Genomic DNA, 17,274 nt, shown 5'->3' on the forward strand with positions numbered 1-17,274 from the left:
AAATGTACTTTTGTCGGTTACTTGTGTAACCACATAATTTTGAGTATTTGTAGATGGTTATTAATGTGTATTTGAACATGATTATAAGAAGCACTTTGAATGTATTTATAGTTACACAACTACAAATGAACACTTGGAACTAAAGATATATTTTTGTTGTACAACTAAACCTTTTTGAGAACATGATTGAACTAATTAATACAAAATATTATTATTAATTGGTAATAATTCATGGGAGATTAGAAAATGAACATGATTTATGCAGACAGCATGAATGTAATGAGATATTTGGATCTCATCTGGCCTGTCTCTAGGTCAGGTTTTTGGTGATACCATAAAGAAAAAGGGGACGCAGCCAGTACTTCCTGCTGGACTCCTGCAAGGCTTCAGATCCCTAGACCCAGAGATTCCCAGTGTGAACTGGGTGGCGAGCCGAATCGAACCACTGGTATTGAACCTGAGATGCGTGCAGGGTTCCTTGGCTTCTCCTTTCTCATAGACCGTGTGGTAGGACTAAAATAGACAGTGATACACTGACATTTGGTCAGAAAAAGGTCCCCAACGCAATAAGGACTAACTTTTGGAACAAAGGGTATCTCCTGTTTTATTTTGCCGGCTTTATTATTTTAGTTTGTTATTTTTCATACATTGTTCTTTCCAAAAAAAAGCTGTTGTATTACATGTTGACTTTCAGCTTGAAATAACAAGTGGCCACAAACATACAAACCATTGTAGTCTGTGTCATTATTGATGTTCAAAATATTGGCTCTTAAAAGTTTAGTGTCTTCTGTTACTGGTCCAGTTATTACTATTGACTATTACTTACCTGTGCTCTGTTATTACATCGTAACAAGGGTTACATTTACATTTCAGTAATGGCTCCATTCCTAGAAACTTGTTTTGTTAAATCTAGCAGGCAGATAAATAACTGGCTGAATTGCACCACTCAGAGCACACCATTCCACATGTGGGGTTTCTGTCCGAGGTCGCCATGCATTACAGGTACCAGCCTGTAACCTTTGTGTTGTTTTATTTTAACTCCTGTCCTCAAATGTTTTGTTTTGTCTCGACCAACAGTCCACAACCTAAATATATTCAGTTTACGCTTCCTCAGGAAATCATATTGTCTGGAGATACAGAGCGCCGCAATGTGAACACACAGCAGCACAAATCTGCAGCCAAATGCAGATGACTATTATAATGACAAAAAAAATACATAATGAAAAAAATTTGGTGAACTCATTCACATTATTGCTTCAGACTAATCCTATTTCAGCCATAATTCTGCAATTCACATCATAAATTGTCACATTGTTTGGTAACTGATGTGACAGCAGCATTTGCACTGTGATGCATTTAAGGAATAAAACACGAGACGACACCTGTGCTAAAAAGACAGTTGGGAAGGAGGCTTCAATGCACATTAATGAACCACGGTAGTAACACTTGTCCCACATAAAAAGGCAGAATAGGGAGTTCTATTTCACACAGGCTCCGCCCTCTACTGGACTCCATGGGTAATACTCTTCTCCAGTCACACGCATGCAATCGCCCACTGATATTTGCGTGTATGTAACCAGCCAGTCAGGACACCCCTACCAATTACGTGTCTCACAGTATATAAGGCAGTGTCTTGCTGCTGCTCTCTTATCCTTCTCACTTCAGTGACGGTAAAATCAGCTCACTGATCTTACCTACCCGTGGATGGAGTTGGTGCTCCAAGTTCGTTTGTGCCCGTCGTACCCCGGTCTCACCACCGCCACTGACAGGCATATCTTGTCCTTCAAGTGCCTCAGATGGGACCACGCAGAGAGCGGCATGATGCAGCCACCGCCCTGCGTGCATTGCCGAGCACTTCCTTCAACTCAACAGCAGCAACAGTGGGAACATTTTCGGCTGTGTGACGTCTCACTTTACTGCAACAAGAGCAAACCAGAGCTTGAGATTGATCTCCATGGTGAAGATGAATTCATCCAGCCCTCCGTCACTGTTGCAGCTGCTGCCACCGCCACCACCACCGTTGGATGTCTCAGCTGAGAATCTCCAAGAGGCTTCACCAATGGTAGATGATGAGTACTCTTCTCTTCTGTCTCTGCAACTTCGCTGACCTTCGTCACCCGGTGCCAACTTCAGTTCGCCATGATTTCCCGAAGGTTGCGATCATGGCAGCAGAGCGTGTTGGGCTCTCTCTGTCCCCCCACGCTGTTCCAACTGGTCAGCTGGCATCAGGAAGGATTTTACGGCCCAGCTCATGTGGTTCAATCCCTCTTTGTTTCGCTGCTGAAAACAAAGTCACCAGTGGCAGGACTGGTGTTTCCTTCCTGAGAGTGCAGCCCCCCCCACCCCCCCAAGAGGCCCTGGCAGCCCTCCTGATTCCTTGGCTGGCTGGATGTTGAGCAGGAAGCCTCCTCTGGTGCACAATGGGGACACACTAGAATATTTTGATAAAATATATGGCTGTGCAGCTTGCCACAGCAGCTAACAATCTGGGTGTGTTGGGCATCATTGCGGCTAATACACAATCATAAAATCAAAAAATGTTTTTCCCTGTGGCCTTCATGGGAAAACATTTTCTGGGCCGCACCATCAGTCAGATTAATAACCTGGTTATGGGTGCTGCTACTACCACAGGGCAAGTGATGTCACTTGCCACAATAGACTCACATCACATGTGGCTGGGACTCACCACCCTACAGAGGAAGGACAGAGAGGACCTCCTGGGAGCCCCCATAACTCCAGATGGGCTCTTTGGGTCAATTTCCTTTGTGACTCAGCACTTCAAGAAGTTGGAAGAGGAGAAGGCACAGATGAGCCATCATCTGCTGCTTGCCCCTTCTTCTAGCTGGAGAGGAGACGTGGCAGTGCTGGCAGGCAGGGCAGAGCACCATCAGTCCCCGCCATCTCAGCCACCTCCCATGATAGTGGCTCAGGCTGCTTCATCCAGCTGATCACAGAGGCTGCATAATACAGAAAACACTTGCTCAGCTCGCGCCTCTGCCTCTCTTCCCTATGTAAGAGAAGCAGACAGCGGGCGGTCTCATTCAGCTGCAGTCTGTGCTAGCTGAAAAAAGCTCAGCACTGAGTGCATCCATAAGGGCTATGTTAGGTGCGATGTGGTTAGAAAGAAACACATCCAGCGACACACAGCGACACTCAAAAGCACATCTGACTCTTGCTGCGCTTGCTGGTATATCCTCACAGGAATATCGCCTCATGCCCACACATTCACCGGGGTGAGGATGCCTCATGTCTGCTTAGTGTCAGCACTGTCCCCTGCTGTTTTCGCTGCCCTGCACAGGACCAGCATACACAGCTCACCACTCGGTTTTACGATAGCATGGCTGGTGGCATTACTTCATCCTTAGAGAGTAATGCCCTGGGCCCACACACAGACCGTGGAGAGGAGACACCAAGTCTGCCTCACTCCCCTCCGGTTATTTCTGTGGGAAATACAGAGGGTGACGGATGCACTGACATGACATCTTACGCTGTGTTGAGACAGCTGATGGTGATGCATTTACAGACCAGTCCATCAGCTCAGACCTTTCAATATTGGCCCCCCATAGGCCAGTCTTCCATTTATGAAAGGTCTGGCAGTGGAGAGGGCCAAATCGGAATACCACAGCTTCCTGGCTGCTGCCCTCTGGCCGACAGCCTGTCCTCTGACACAGTTTTACGCAGAATGGTGTCAGAGCTGCACATTATTGGAGTGGATGGACAAAACACTGAGACTGGGTTATTCTCTCCAGTTGTGCCAAGTTCCTCCTCCGTTTTCGGGCATCAGGAAGATATATCTATCCTTCTAAGAGGAGATAGATTCTCCTCCCAGGGGATATTCTGGGAGAGAAGGAGTGAGGATACAGTTTCTGGATAAGAGAGCAGCAGCGAGACATTTCAAGGTCAGAAAGACTGGAGTGCTGCTTGTGCACCATGAAAATAGGGCCCTATGACATACAGAAAAAGAGAGGAGGGAGGTCCATGTCCAAGAGATATAGACAAGTAGGAGGGGAGCAAGAAGATAAAAGAACTGTGTAAGCAAGAGATTGTTCAGAAAGCTGCCAGAGCTCAGCAGCTTCTCCTCTTTCTATCTTTCTAATGGCTGAGACTGTGGAGAGAGTTGAGCTCTGCTTTCCACAACTCAACTCCTCCTGCAGGAAGCCAGAACCCCCTAACACTAATACTGTGCTTATTTACATTTTGTTGTCCTTCATCTCTCTGCTCACTGCAGCTCTCAACCTGCTGGTCATCATCTCCATCTCCCACTTGAGGCAGATAATCGTCATACCTTGAGCAAATATATCGATATATTGTGGTTTGATTTACAGGATAAAGTGGCTTCAGACTTGCACATAGATGTGCTAGCCCTGAGGTCTTTACATACTGGTTGCTGGTCTACTATTAAGTTATACTGTGATTTTTATCAATACAGCTTTTTGCAAAACTACTACTGATATTGCTGATATTCACAGTGATGATGATCTCTCACTGCAGGCAGCTCCACACTTCCACCAACCTCCTCCTCCTCTCTCTGGCTGTCTCAGACTTTCTTGTGGGCCTTCTGGTGATGCCCGTTGAAATCCTCTTGACAGAGACCTGCTGGATCCTGGGTGACATCATGTGTGCTCTGTATTATTTTGTACCTATCATAATAATCTCTGCCTCTGTAGGAAACATGGTGCTCATATCAGTCGACCGCTATGTGGCTATTTGTGACCCTCTGCATTACCCCACAAAAGTCACAAAAAAAATAGTTATAATATGTATTTGCCTGTGTTGGATTTGTTCTGTTTTCTATAGCATTATCCTTTTATATGATAACCTGAAGCAACCAGGCAGGTATAATTCCTGCTATGGAGAATGTGTGGTAAATATTACAGGGGCTGTTGACCTTGCTTTGGGCTTCATTATTCCCATTACTGTCATCATAGTTCTGTATATGAGAGTATTTGTGGTGGCTGTGTCTCAGGCTCGTGCTATGAGGTCTGGCATTGCAGCTGTTTCACTCCAGCATTCAGTGAAAATAACTGTTATGAAATCTGAGATTAAAGCAGCTAGGACTCTTGGTATTGTTATAGTTGTGTTTCTGATGTGTTACTCTCCATATTACTGTGTGTCTCTCACAGGCCAGGACATCTTGGTCCGTTCTACAACTGAGGCCTTCATGATTTTTCTGATGTATTTTAACTCTTGTCTAAACCCCGTCATATATGCCTTTTTCTACCCCTGGTTTAAAAAAGCTGTTAAACTCATTGTTACTCTTCAGATACTGCAGCCTGACTCCTGTGAGGCCAACATACTGTAGCCAGAAACTGTAGAATGAGTGAGAAGGCTGTATACGTATTTACACAAATCTTTTTAAAAGCTGTTTTTTTTTCAGTGTTTTTAGTAACAGACAACAATTCAGGAGCTGGAAGATGAGCATCTTGTGGTGACTGTAATGGTACATATAATGTAAATCATTTACTAATTCATTCCCACACATGCTTCTTTGTACAGCATAAAATATATAAGTTTTTAAAGGAGATAATGTTGATGATAAAATGCTCTACAAGTTCTGGAGTAACCAGTTAATTGGAAAAAAAGCATCCAGCAACAGCAGTCTGAGGCCGGAATTCTCCACAGACTATTTGGCCCTGTTCACAACTGGCATTAACATGCATCTTGGACGATCTGATCATAAGTGGACAAACAGCTCTAAATACATCAGTTCAGACGTGGCATGAGAATGTTTCTCCACATGCATCTCGAGTGACCACTTGTGATCGGATCTAACTCTCTCGCTCTATATGCAAATAAATACATACATCATTATGTTTGCAAAGACCAAATGTGGTGCAGAGGAGAGCAAAACTCAGGAGAGACTCAGCAGTCAGACATTTCTCTGTTAGAGGCTGAGATTGTCACTAAAATGAGAATAGCTGGTCGACCTTAAAGGTCAGTCCACCTTAAGTGAGCCTGGTCAGGTTAGGCTGACCCATTGTCAATAACTGCGGGGCTAACCCCCTTCACTTTAATCAGCAGGTAGCAAGCAAGACACGGGAACTTCACTTGGGTCTTGAGGAGTGGTAGTATTTATTCACTGACAAATAGCCTAAACTGTACTGTTACTGTACTGCTATTGCACTGCTATGTCCACAATTTGACTGTTTTCTTCATATTCTCTGGTCACCAGACATTGTTTTGCACATCAATATGACACCATTGGCACGCAAATGAGTACGTACCTCCGCTTATGCAGAAGACGTCACTTGAGTTGGTGGTCCTTTAAGGTGGTCCAGGACACATTTGCATACACACTGCTGAAAGAATGTGGCAATTTGTGGGCCAAACCACCTCTGAATGTGGTCTGAGCGATTGGATCTCAATACGTCCTCAATGCGTCTTGGGTGCATTCACACCTGTACTTAGAGCTGTCCACTTGTGATCAGATCACTCAAGATGTATTTTAATGCCTGGTGTGAAAAGGGAATTTGTTTTTGTTTACAGGTGTCCAGTTTGGTGCTTTCTCTAACTTATTCTAACGGTTTCACTTGCTGTATGTGTGACATGAATGATAAAATAAAATACACTGACAACAGATCTACAGCGAAATGGTCTTCTTCTAAAATCACACATCATTATGTTGCAGTCCTGTTCACTAAGGTCATGTTAAATGTAGCCTGGTGAAATTAAACCAGCACAGGACACAGAAATTTCTTTTTGGGGTCTTTATTCTGAACAGGAAAATTAAGTCACTTGAGATTTTAAAAAATAATAAAAGCTTTAAAAACAAAATATGCAGAAGGTCCTCTGCTTTATATGCAGTTCTTGTAAATAAACAAAATCGTTAACGGCTGAGGACTCTTCTATGCACTGTAACACTCACAGCCCTGTCTAGTCTACTTAAGGTGTAACAGCCAGGCTCTTCACGGTATTCAGTACAATAGTAGTATCGATTACCATACACTACTGGTGCTAAAATATCCACTACAAAAGATTGCAAAAATAACTAGGCTAGCACAAGAGTGCAAAAGTAACTATGATGGCTCATCCTTATAACAGAAAGAGCCCACAAATTCACAATTAGCAATCTTACACTCACAGGCCTTGTATAAAATTTTACAATGAATGTGTGGAATTTGAATACATACTAACTGTTGTGCGTCTGTCCAGGAGCACAAGCTCAGAGGTGCTGGGACACCATACACCAATTACATCAGGTTCCTCACAAGAATATGCTCTAAACACGTTCCACATATCTGTCAACATCCAACAAAATACAATCACATTAGTGACACCCGTCACTTTTAAATGTTTATCACATGATATTTACCTTCAAAAACAGCCCATAATACCCAGAAAAACAACAAGTGTCTGCATCATGGTAAAACCATAGGTAAATGTTTTAGACTTTCACACTCTACATCCCACTTTTAAAATTAAGTGGCTCAAAACGTACTTGAGAAATCCAAATTTGTTTAGACACTTACTTTCTTAATATATACATTTTCCCCTCATAAATACTACATTTGGAATAACCAGAATATATGTTTCAAACGCAAATCAATGTTTTTAAAGAAATGGGCTGATAATGGCATACTATTTGTCTGTCAATTGTTTAACAAGCAGGGTCATATATTTACTTATAATGAATTCTTATCAGAATATAACATTCCTATAATTCCTATAGAATTTGCTATTGTCTTTCATGCTATGCCGTCAGGTATTAAAATTCTGCTGTCATCTGCAACTGGAGATATTTTCCATCAAACTACTTTGTGAGAATTTTATATCGGGAATTCAGATCCTTTTTTGAGTATAAAAACTAATAATAAATTTATAAGGGAAACAACCCACAGGGGCACAATTAGAAAACCTGCTTCTGTATTTGTTTTGAATAATCTGTATATTGGTATAGACTGGAAAAAACATGGTTATTACCCAGGATTTTTTCCTTCAAATAAGCATCTTTTAACTGGATGAAGGTTTTTAGTCATCTGATGGCTGGATTTTAAGTTATTCATGAATCAAGCTGAACAAACATGAGTGACAGCTCAGACTGTAGCCGCTCCCTGAACACCATCAGATAAATATTGACTTTTAAGCTGTGACTTTTCTTGTTCAGTGTTTTAATTACCAGTTTCTTTACTTTGGAGTGGTGGAGACCTCTTTGGAAAATTTGGCCATGTTGTTTTGTGAGTTTTTCTGGACTATACTCAGATATAATGGCTGTGTGTGTAGACTGCAAACAGTGCTCACAGTTTAAAGGATGATTCCACCACCTGAAGCCAGAGCTTTGGAAAAAGATCAGCTGATTGAAAGGTTTGTCTCCGTAGCTGCTGCTCAGGCAAAACATATTTCCCATTTATGGTCCTCCAGTCTTTCTGTCCTAGAGGCCTGATCACCCTCCCACCTGCTGACACAATTGGTCTCAGCTTCTGTGGCCATTGGGGATGAATGACACATCACACCAAGAGTCTGAGCACACCGAAATTGATTTTGCCCTCCTTTTTAATGTTTTAAAAGACTGTGTAATGTCTGTTTTTATCTCTGACCCGATTCCCACACTTGGTTGCAGAGCTGATCGTTTTGGCTGCATTCTCAGCCTGCACACCTGGCTCCAGTCCGAATGCAGATCTCACAACATGGATTTTATTGATAATTTTCACTTGTTCTGGGGTTGTGCTTCTCTCTTCAGAAGAGACAGGATTCATCTCCGTAAGCGGTGTAGCCAAATGCTGTCCACTAATATTCAACATGCAGTCCAGTCCTATTTACTCAGCACACACCCACCCCGAAACCCCCCTCTCTAAATCTCGTGATTTGGATTTTTTATTTCTATGGAAGACCTGGGTGAATGCAGGTAAGCTCCTCTCCTGAGGACTGTAGCTATTTTAATTCACCAAGGTTATCTGGCAGAGGTGGAGGGGTCGCTACTGTTTATAAAAATTGTTTTAGCTTTTCTGTGTTGCCTGCAATGTCCTATAAGAGCTTTGAATTCGGGAAAATGGCCTGCAGGGACTGTAAAAGCTCTTGTGCAGAGAAACAGCTCCAGGTTAGTTGCATATCTCCTCTGGAGATCAGCTGCTGGGCTGCGCATCTACTTAGCAGAAAGGGTCGCAAAGTTATTCAGGGGTCCAAAAATGTTGTTGAGGTCCTCATATGAATTATATCTCTGATCCATTTCTGCATCTAGTCTGTCCATGATGGTCAAAAACACACTGGTGAAAAACTTCCTGTTAAGTCAACTTCAGATGATGTGGATTCATCGGTGTGTTTTTTTGCTTCTTCTTACATTGTGTCATTCTTTGTAAACTTGTGGCACTGTTGGAGACATAATTTTAGCCTTAGCCTCAAACTGATCTCTCAAGCTTGCAACATACTGCCTCAACAATCTTACCAGATCCATAGCATTGGACAGGTCCAACTCCACAGCCTGTAATGCTATACTTGCTTTTTGAAAACGCTGGTGAACACAATTCCATATGTGGCACAGAAGAGCTATTTCTTTTTTGCAAAGACTTGGCTTCATTTCTTGCCATTACACTTTGTTTAATGTCATCTGCAATGGCAACTTGAATGTTGACTTAAGTGCCTGTGTCGCTTGTGCATGTGCAGTCCATCTGGTATCAGAGAGGGATTTCGAATTTTCAATACGCTCGTTTTAATTTGGCTGCAATTCTGCAGTCACCATCTTTCCATCTAACAGCTGACTTGGAGCAGAAGTAACAAATTAGCACAAAATGGAAAAATTCAGCTGTCTCCATGCAGCAGATGACACTGTTAACTCCAACCAGATTTAGTTTGTGTGCTGCGCAAGCACTCCACTAGAGGATTGTCTTTCATGCAAGCTTGTAATCTTTTGTACATGTCTGACATATTTGCTGCATTATCGAAGCACTGTCCCCTACAGTTGCTCATATTGATATCCATATCTTGAAAAACAGTTAGATTTTATTTTATTGATTCATTAAAATATAAATCAGTTGTTCTATTCCTCCATGTTTCATTAAAACCTGTATTTAGCTTTCTTTCAAGGTCTTGGAGTATTCTTTGCTCTTAACTTTTGTACTGATAATGATGATCATGTCAACTTACTTCTGTTAACACACACACACACACGCACGCACGCACGCACGCACGCACACACACACACACACACACACACACACACACACACACACACACACACACACACACACACACACTTTGTTACCAAGATCCATTGGGCAATGAACAACTCTGTAGCTCATTAGCTGCTCCTGCTGGCTAAGTTTTCACACCTGCTGTCATTAGTGACAGATAATGACATCATTGCAATTAAATGTGTTAATGTAAGACAAAACAAGGTCTTACATCAACACATGATGCATTCATTTCTAAGTAGACCAACTATTCAAAGTTAAGAGTAAACACCATAAACATTTGTGATGCAACCTCCACACAACAATAGATGATATAATCTTCGCTTAAAGGTATTTGATAACCCCAATCACTAAAAAATGAACATAAAGTGTTAGTTATTGAGCCATACACATGATCACAATTCTGAGAAGTAAAAACGACACTCTGAACAATGTAATAAGTAATTGTTCAGTGTGTGCAAACAAACAACAATTCATTTATTGATGCATGTAGGCTGCAGCTACTGTGTCATTAAAGGGTAGGTTACAATTTTTCAAGTCTGTCTGAAAACAAATGTCAGGTGCCCAAATGGACACTGAAACAGGATTTGCTCGCTGTAATCATTCTTCTTGTTCATACTAAGCATTAGAGGATTCCCTCCAAATGCACTTAGAATGTAAGTGATGGACAAAATCCACAGTTCTTGTTCTGTGCAAAAATATATTTTTTAAGTTTATCTGAAGATAATTTGAGGCTTCAGCCATCTGCGTTAGTCAAATAAATTTAACATCTTCCACAGTTACAGTCTTTTTAGTGAAAAAATTCCCTCCTTGTGTCTTGGCAAACATTTTCCTGTTCAGCTGCAGTGGACGGATCGTAACAAAAAGAGAGAATTTAGCACTGAAAAGACTGTAACTTTGAAAGATACGGACTTGATTCAATTAATTTGAACAGCTGAAGCCTCATTTTCTTCAAATAAACTTTGGAATAGATTATTGCATGGAAGGAGGACTGTGGATTTTATCCCCATCACTTACAATGATTAAGGGTTCCCTTTAATAGCCAGTATGAACAGGAGTCATGTGTATGGCAACAACCCCCCCCCAAAAAAAACACATGTCAATGTTCATATAGACACCTGACTTGCTTGAATTGCTCATGGAAGACGGACATTTCTCTTGATCAACTTGTGTGTTTGACATAAGTTCCGTTTACCTCTGACAGAAATGTAAACTGGTCCATGAGTGCCAAAAATACTGTTTTCCTCAGTAATGGTACCAGCTGACCAGACAGCTATCTAGAAGAACTTTTTTTGAAGGGTGACTGAAAATTCCAGAGAAAATGTCGAAATATTTTCCATGTACAGTGATACAGAGACAAAAGTTTATATGACCAGGTCATGAACTACACACTGGCTACAATGCGAAGGGATGGGAGGGTCGGTACACTTCTGAAGTTGGATGATGTCCACACTGCATGCTTACTTTGTGCTGCATGTGTGCAGTGTTTTGCCTTTGTATAGCAGTTCAAGTTTGACACAAAGCTAACAGTTTCAATTTTTATTTTACTCATTTATTTACTTATTTATTCATTTTTCAGGATGGTACCTAGACTGGAGCTGGCAGCATATTTTTTGTTGTACTCACTGTACATTAGTACAAAGTCCTACACACATAACACAAACACACATACACAAACAAGCCTCTCTGGCAAGGGATTTCACACCTGCTTGCATTAGTGTCAGATGATGACATCACTGCAATCAGAGGTGTTAAGAAAAAACACAAACAGCAACATGATGCAGTGTCTTCACATCAAAACATGATGCAATCATTGCTTAACAAACAAGGTAAACTGATTTTTTAAAGAGATCATATCTGTCATGACCTTAAACATGTGTGATGCAACCTCTACACATCAACACATGATGCAAGCATGATTAAAGAGTCAGTTAGCAAATGACACATGAGACATATTTCTTACTTTGGGTTATCTAGCTATTCAGAAAATTATGATTTACAAAGAGTTTGATATATTATCACAGTACAAATCATTTTGTTTGAAAAACCCAACAGCATTGCATTTCTATTTAATCCATCGAATATTTTCTCAGGAACATTTTTTTTCAAAGAAGCCCTTTTTACATGTTGCTGTATCAAGAAATGCGAGCAGTTATGGGGTAGGGGCATCCTAAAGATGCACACAGAAAGCTGGAATTTTTTGTGTAAATAATCACACAGGAGACAGCAGCTGGTGTGTGTATACTGCAAAACCATTCACACAACACTAGAGGGGGGGCTTGGCCCAACAGTCCCTTATTATCTCCCTTTTTATAGTTGACAAAAACCTTTACATGACTGATTATGTAATAAAAACACTGAGTTTAAAGTCTCACTCAATAGTCCATATTTCAAATTATAAACCGCTCGTGTCACTGTCCACAGTGTCACTGTCCTTATCCTTGTCCATTGTGGTTTGGGCCGGACTACTGTGCTGCTTGCTGTGTTATTCAGGGTGGTGTCAGAGAGTCTCCATCTCTGCTGGCCTCAGGTCCACCCGATTATACTCCTTTCCTCCACCTGCCAGTCCTGTCTCCAGGTAGAGGCTTCATTCTGATATCTTGGTCAATAGACAGCTTCAGCGACTGGGAGAGGAGCCTTCAGTCACCGAGCCATCAGTCTTTGTGCTGGACTGCTATGCATGCCCTCTGTGGGTGTATTTCTCCACTGCACAATGGCTAACCATGGGTTGTTACCCACACTGGCTGCTTTCTTGCACGGTTTTTTACTATCTTCACAGCCAACTCAACTTTCCTATTAGACTGGGTGTCTGGGTTATGACATGACATGTTCGAAGTCCCATTCCTTTGCAAACTCTCTAAATGTTTCATAGTCAAACTGTTGATCCACAGTCTAATCACCTGGTCAGGCTGCCCATCACAGCATCACGTGCATCGACGAGGGTGAAGATACGAGCCATGGCCAGTTTATATAATACATCTTCGAGGGTTGGCATTATGTAATGAGACCTCCTTAAAGCTTGATTTAGTGACTCGGGCTCAATGCAGATCCTCTGCAGATCCTTCTCCGGCTGTCTGACTATCATCATGTTGCTAATCCACTCGGTGTGTTCTGACACTGAGGCTAAGTGACCCTCTCTCTCATGTTTGTCTAGCTGGGCGTTAACTGCATCTCTGAGTGCAACTGGAACATTATGTGGAGAAGCCTGCACTGAGGTTATTTTATTTTGCTTCTCGCTATCTCAAGGTCCAGTTTGTGTGTTTTGCCCCTCACAACACACTTTGTTCTAAATATCCCAATAGAGCACATTGTTTTGCCTGAGTAGAGTACCAACCTGGTTTGGCTCAGTAATAGCTTCACTTCAGGTGCCAGTCTCCTCTTGTCTTTTATGCTCATCACATCATATGCTGCCCCTGAATCTAACTGACATATCTGAGATCCAACATTCATTTTTAGGTTGATGAACCATTTCCTTCCCCTGTTCATGAGCTGCGCCTTTGCTCTCAGCTGAATAGATGTGGGCCTCACTGTTGGTCCTGTCTGTGACCTTGTGGGCCAGTGTCTGCTGTTATATGAATTGTAGCTGTGTTTTGGATTGTTATTCTATAATAAAATACTTTACGTAGAAAGTGTCAGGTGGGGAAGCAGGAGTGGATCCAAATGCAGAGGCCGGAATGCAGATTTGACGAAAATCTCCTTTAATCATGGGTGGTCAAGTACAGGCAAACAGAGCTGAACAGAACTGGCAGACGAGATAACACAAATGATCCAACAAAGACTCTACTCAAAACCAGACCTTAAATACAGACTAAACTAATCAGGGAATGGGGAACAGGTGACGAGACACAAGGGCAGGCTGGGAGTGATTGGCTGAGGGAAACACAGGAAGCAGGGCAGGGCTGACGAGACTGACACAGGGCAGGTGTGGGGAAGACACAGAGCAGAGCAGGGCTAACGAGGGTGAAGCAGGGCAGGTGAGGAGGAGTACATGAACACACAAGGGAAACACAGTAACAAAACCAAAACCCAAAAAAACACAATAATCTAAATACAACTCACACCTACCTGTCCAAGAACCATCATGAACCCAAACTAACGTACACAACACACCAGGCTAAACAACAAAAGGCAGCCCAAACCCACCACCCAAGAAAACCCATATGACCCGAAGGACTAAACAGAAGTTCAAACCAGGAGACCCCAAAGAACACAAGAACATAAAAAGACCAAAAAACACCCAAAGCAGGGTGTGACAGAAAGTTACCGATTTGCCATCTGCTGAAGATATGAAGATCCTGATCTTTATCAAGTTTTGGAGATTTTGCTAACCTACTTGTGGATTTAACACTAATGAAGTGTTCATAATGATATTCCTTTTGTACAATACTTTAGGCAGAAGTTTTAACAGCTGCCAATTTTTCAGCCATTTGATAATGTGGAGAATGTTATACAACAACAGAAGAGGTTACATAAAACTAGATGATGCAACACAGGTAATAAGAGACTGTAGCTTCTTCTATTTGTTACTCTGCTTACTCAAAGGTCTGCACTGTCAAGCAATTGGTCAACAGTGCAAGGTCATATGTCCAAAGTTGAACTTGATGTGAAAACTTGCAGATTTGACTCACTCCTGCAAAGGCATCCACTAATTGCTAATTGATTATGCAGCAAAATTTTGCTGTATTAAATGCTGGTGTGACCGGGCCCAAGCAACGCACCCAAAATCTGCCATAATTAAGTTTTGGGTAATGTTAACGGCTCGGTTTTTCTCTGATGAGTGGGGAAGTGTTTTTTCTAAACTCACATTAGTCCTCCATCCTTAAAGCCTTTTCTCTTGTAAAAGTAAAACATACTGTTTGGAAATACTAATTTAAATATCACACAAATCAATCCTTGTGTTGCTCATTCAAGTAACTTAGTAAACATCTGACAGCAGTATGTTAGAAATAATAGTCTGATATTATGTTCTTTTCTCATAATACTGTGCTATAATTGTAGCTAAATGTTCGCAGGTCTTCACTAGTTACTTAATAATGAGAAATAGGCTGACATTTTTTGTTTGTGATAGAAAGGGGAAAAGAAAGAAAATTAGAGACAGAGTGTAGCTTTTCATTACTCTATTCAGTTCCCAACATGACCAGATCAACCACAGAAAGTGAGAGAGGCATTCAAACAAAGGGTGATGATGAAGATGCTGATGAAGAGTATGTTGCACGAAGCTTTTCTGTCTCTCTGAGACAGGGGAGCAAGGAGAGAGATAAATGAGCTGTGTGACCAAGAGATTTGGTCAAAAATTTGCCAGAGCTCAGCAGCTTATCCTCTCACCCTGGAGGAAGCTGAACTCTGCTTTCCACAACTCCTCAACTCATCTTGCAGGAAGCCAGAACCTCCTCACTCTGAATCTGTGCTTATTTACATTCTGCTGTTCTTCATCTCTATGTTCACTGCAGCCCTCAACCTGCTGGTCATCATTTCCATCTCCCATTTCAGGCAGAAATAAGCATTTCAGCATACTAACTAATATATTGTGAGAATTCCAGAGAAAAAGAGGTGGTTTTGTGTGTTTTATCCTGGTTGTTCAATAAAACCTTTGAATGTGACTAGTGCTTACAGCAGCCACACACTCAATTTTGTTACAAGGTGAATCATTACTGCTCTTTTTTCATAACCACAACTGTTATTATTATATTCACAGTGATGATGTTCTCTCACTGCAGGCAGCTCCACACTTCCACCAACCTCGTCCTCCTCTCTCTGGCTGTCTCAGACTTTCTTGTGGGCCTTCTGGTGATGCCCGTTGAAATCCTCTTGACAGAGACTTGCTGGATCCTGGGTGACATCATGTGTGCTCTGTATTATGTTTTACCTTTCATAATAACCTCTGCCTCCGTTGGAAACATGGTGCTCATATCAGTCGACCGCTATGTGGCTATTTGTGACCCTCTGCATTACCCCACAAAAGTCACTAAAAAATAGTTGTAATATGTATTTGCCTGTGTTGGATTTGTTCTGTTTTCTATAGCATTATCCTTTTATATGATAACCTGAAGCAACCAGGCAGGTATAATTCCTGCTATGGAGAATGTGTGGTAAATATTGCAGGGGCTGTTGACCTTGTTTTGACCTTCATCATTCCCATTTCTGTCATCATAGTTCTGTATATGAGAGTATTTGTGGTGGCTGTGTCTCAGGCTCGTGCTATGAGGTCTGGCATTGCAGCTGTTTCACTCCAGCATTCAGTGAAAATAACTGTTTTGAAATCTGAGATTAAAGCAGCTAGGACTCTTGGTATTGTTATAGTTGTGTTTCTGATGTGTTTCTCTCCATATTACTGTGTGTCTCTCACAGGCCAGGACATCTTGGTCGGTTCTACAACTGAGGCCTTCATGATTTTTCTCATGTATTTTAACTCTTGTCTAAACCCCGTCATATATGCCTTTTTCTACCCCTGGTTTAAAAAAGCTATTAAACTCATTGTTACTCTTCAGATACTGCAGCCTGACTCCTGTGAGGCCAACATACTGTAGCCAGAAACTGTAGAATGAGTGAAAAGGCTGTTTAAGTATTTATACAAATCTTTTTAAAAGCTTTTTTTTTTTTCATAGTGTGTTTTTAGAAACGGACAACAATTCAGGAGCTGGAAGATGAGCATCTTGTGGTAACTGTAATGGTACATATAATGTAAATCATTTACTATTTAATCTCATACATGCTTCTCAGTTAGTACAGTCACATCCATAAAATATGTAAGTTTTTAAAGGAGAGAATGTTGATGATGAAAAGATCTGCAAGTTCTGGAGGAACCAGTTAATTGAAAAAAAGATCCAGCAACAGCAGTCTGAAGTCAGAATCCTCCACACACTTTTTGTTTTTGTTAACAGGTGTCCAGTTTGGTGCTTTCACTAACAGATTCTAATGGTTTCACTGGCTGTATGTGTGTATGTATGATAAAATAAAATAAACTGACAACAGATCTACAGTGAAGTGGTCTTCTAAAATCATGAAATAAACAAATAAACAGCGCACACACTGCAGTGGATGGGCTGTTTATTTGTTCATTTTATGATTTGTTCGCTTTCTGCCCAACACCTGTCCTCCTCTTTGGTTTGGATGTGCGTGCACACTGCAATCTTCTTCTAAAATCACACAT

General features: G+C 41.5%; 1 protein-coding gene and 1 pseudogene across 1 annotated transcript; both read left to right on the top strand.

Moving 5' to 3' along the window:
* The first annotated feature begins 3,874 nt into the window (after positions 1 to 3,874).
* Positions 3,875 to 5,302, top strand: LOC137192145 (trace amine-associated receptor 6-like). Its single transcript, XM_067602659.1, has 2 exons — positions 3,875 to 4,268; positions 4,492 to 5,302. Exons 1-2 carry the CDS (start codon positions 4,096 to 4,098, stop codon positions 5,300 to 5,302), a joined length of 984 nt encoding a protein of 327 aa, XP_067458760.1. The 5' UTR covers positions 3,875 to 4,095.
* Positions 5,303 to 15,257: 9,955 nt separating this feature from the next.
* Positions 15,258 to 16,651, top strand: LOC137192052 (trace amine-associated receptor 8a-like; annotated as a pseudogene).
* Positions 16,652 to 17,274: the final 623 nt, after the last annotated feature.

Source organism: Thunnus thynnus, chromosome 11 (genome assembly GCF_963924715.1).
Source record: "Thunnus thynnus chromosome 11, fThuThy2.1, whole genome shotgun sequence".
In the NCBI taxonomy this organism is placed as follows: domain Eukaryota; kingdom Metazoa; phylum Chordata; class Actinopteri; order Scombriformes; family Scombridae; genus Thunnus; species Thunnus thynnus.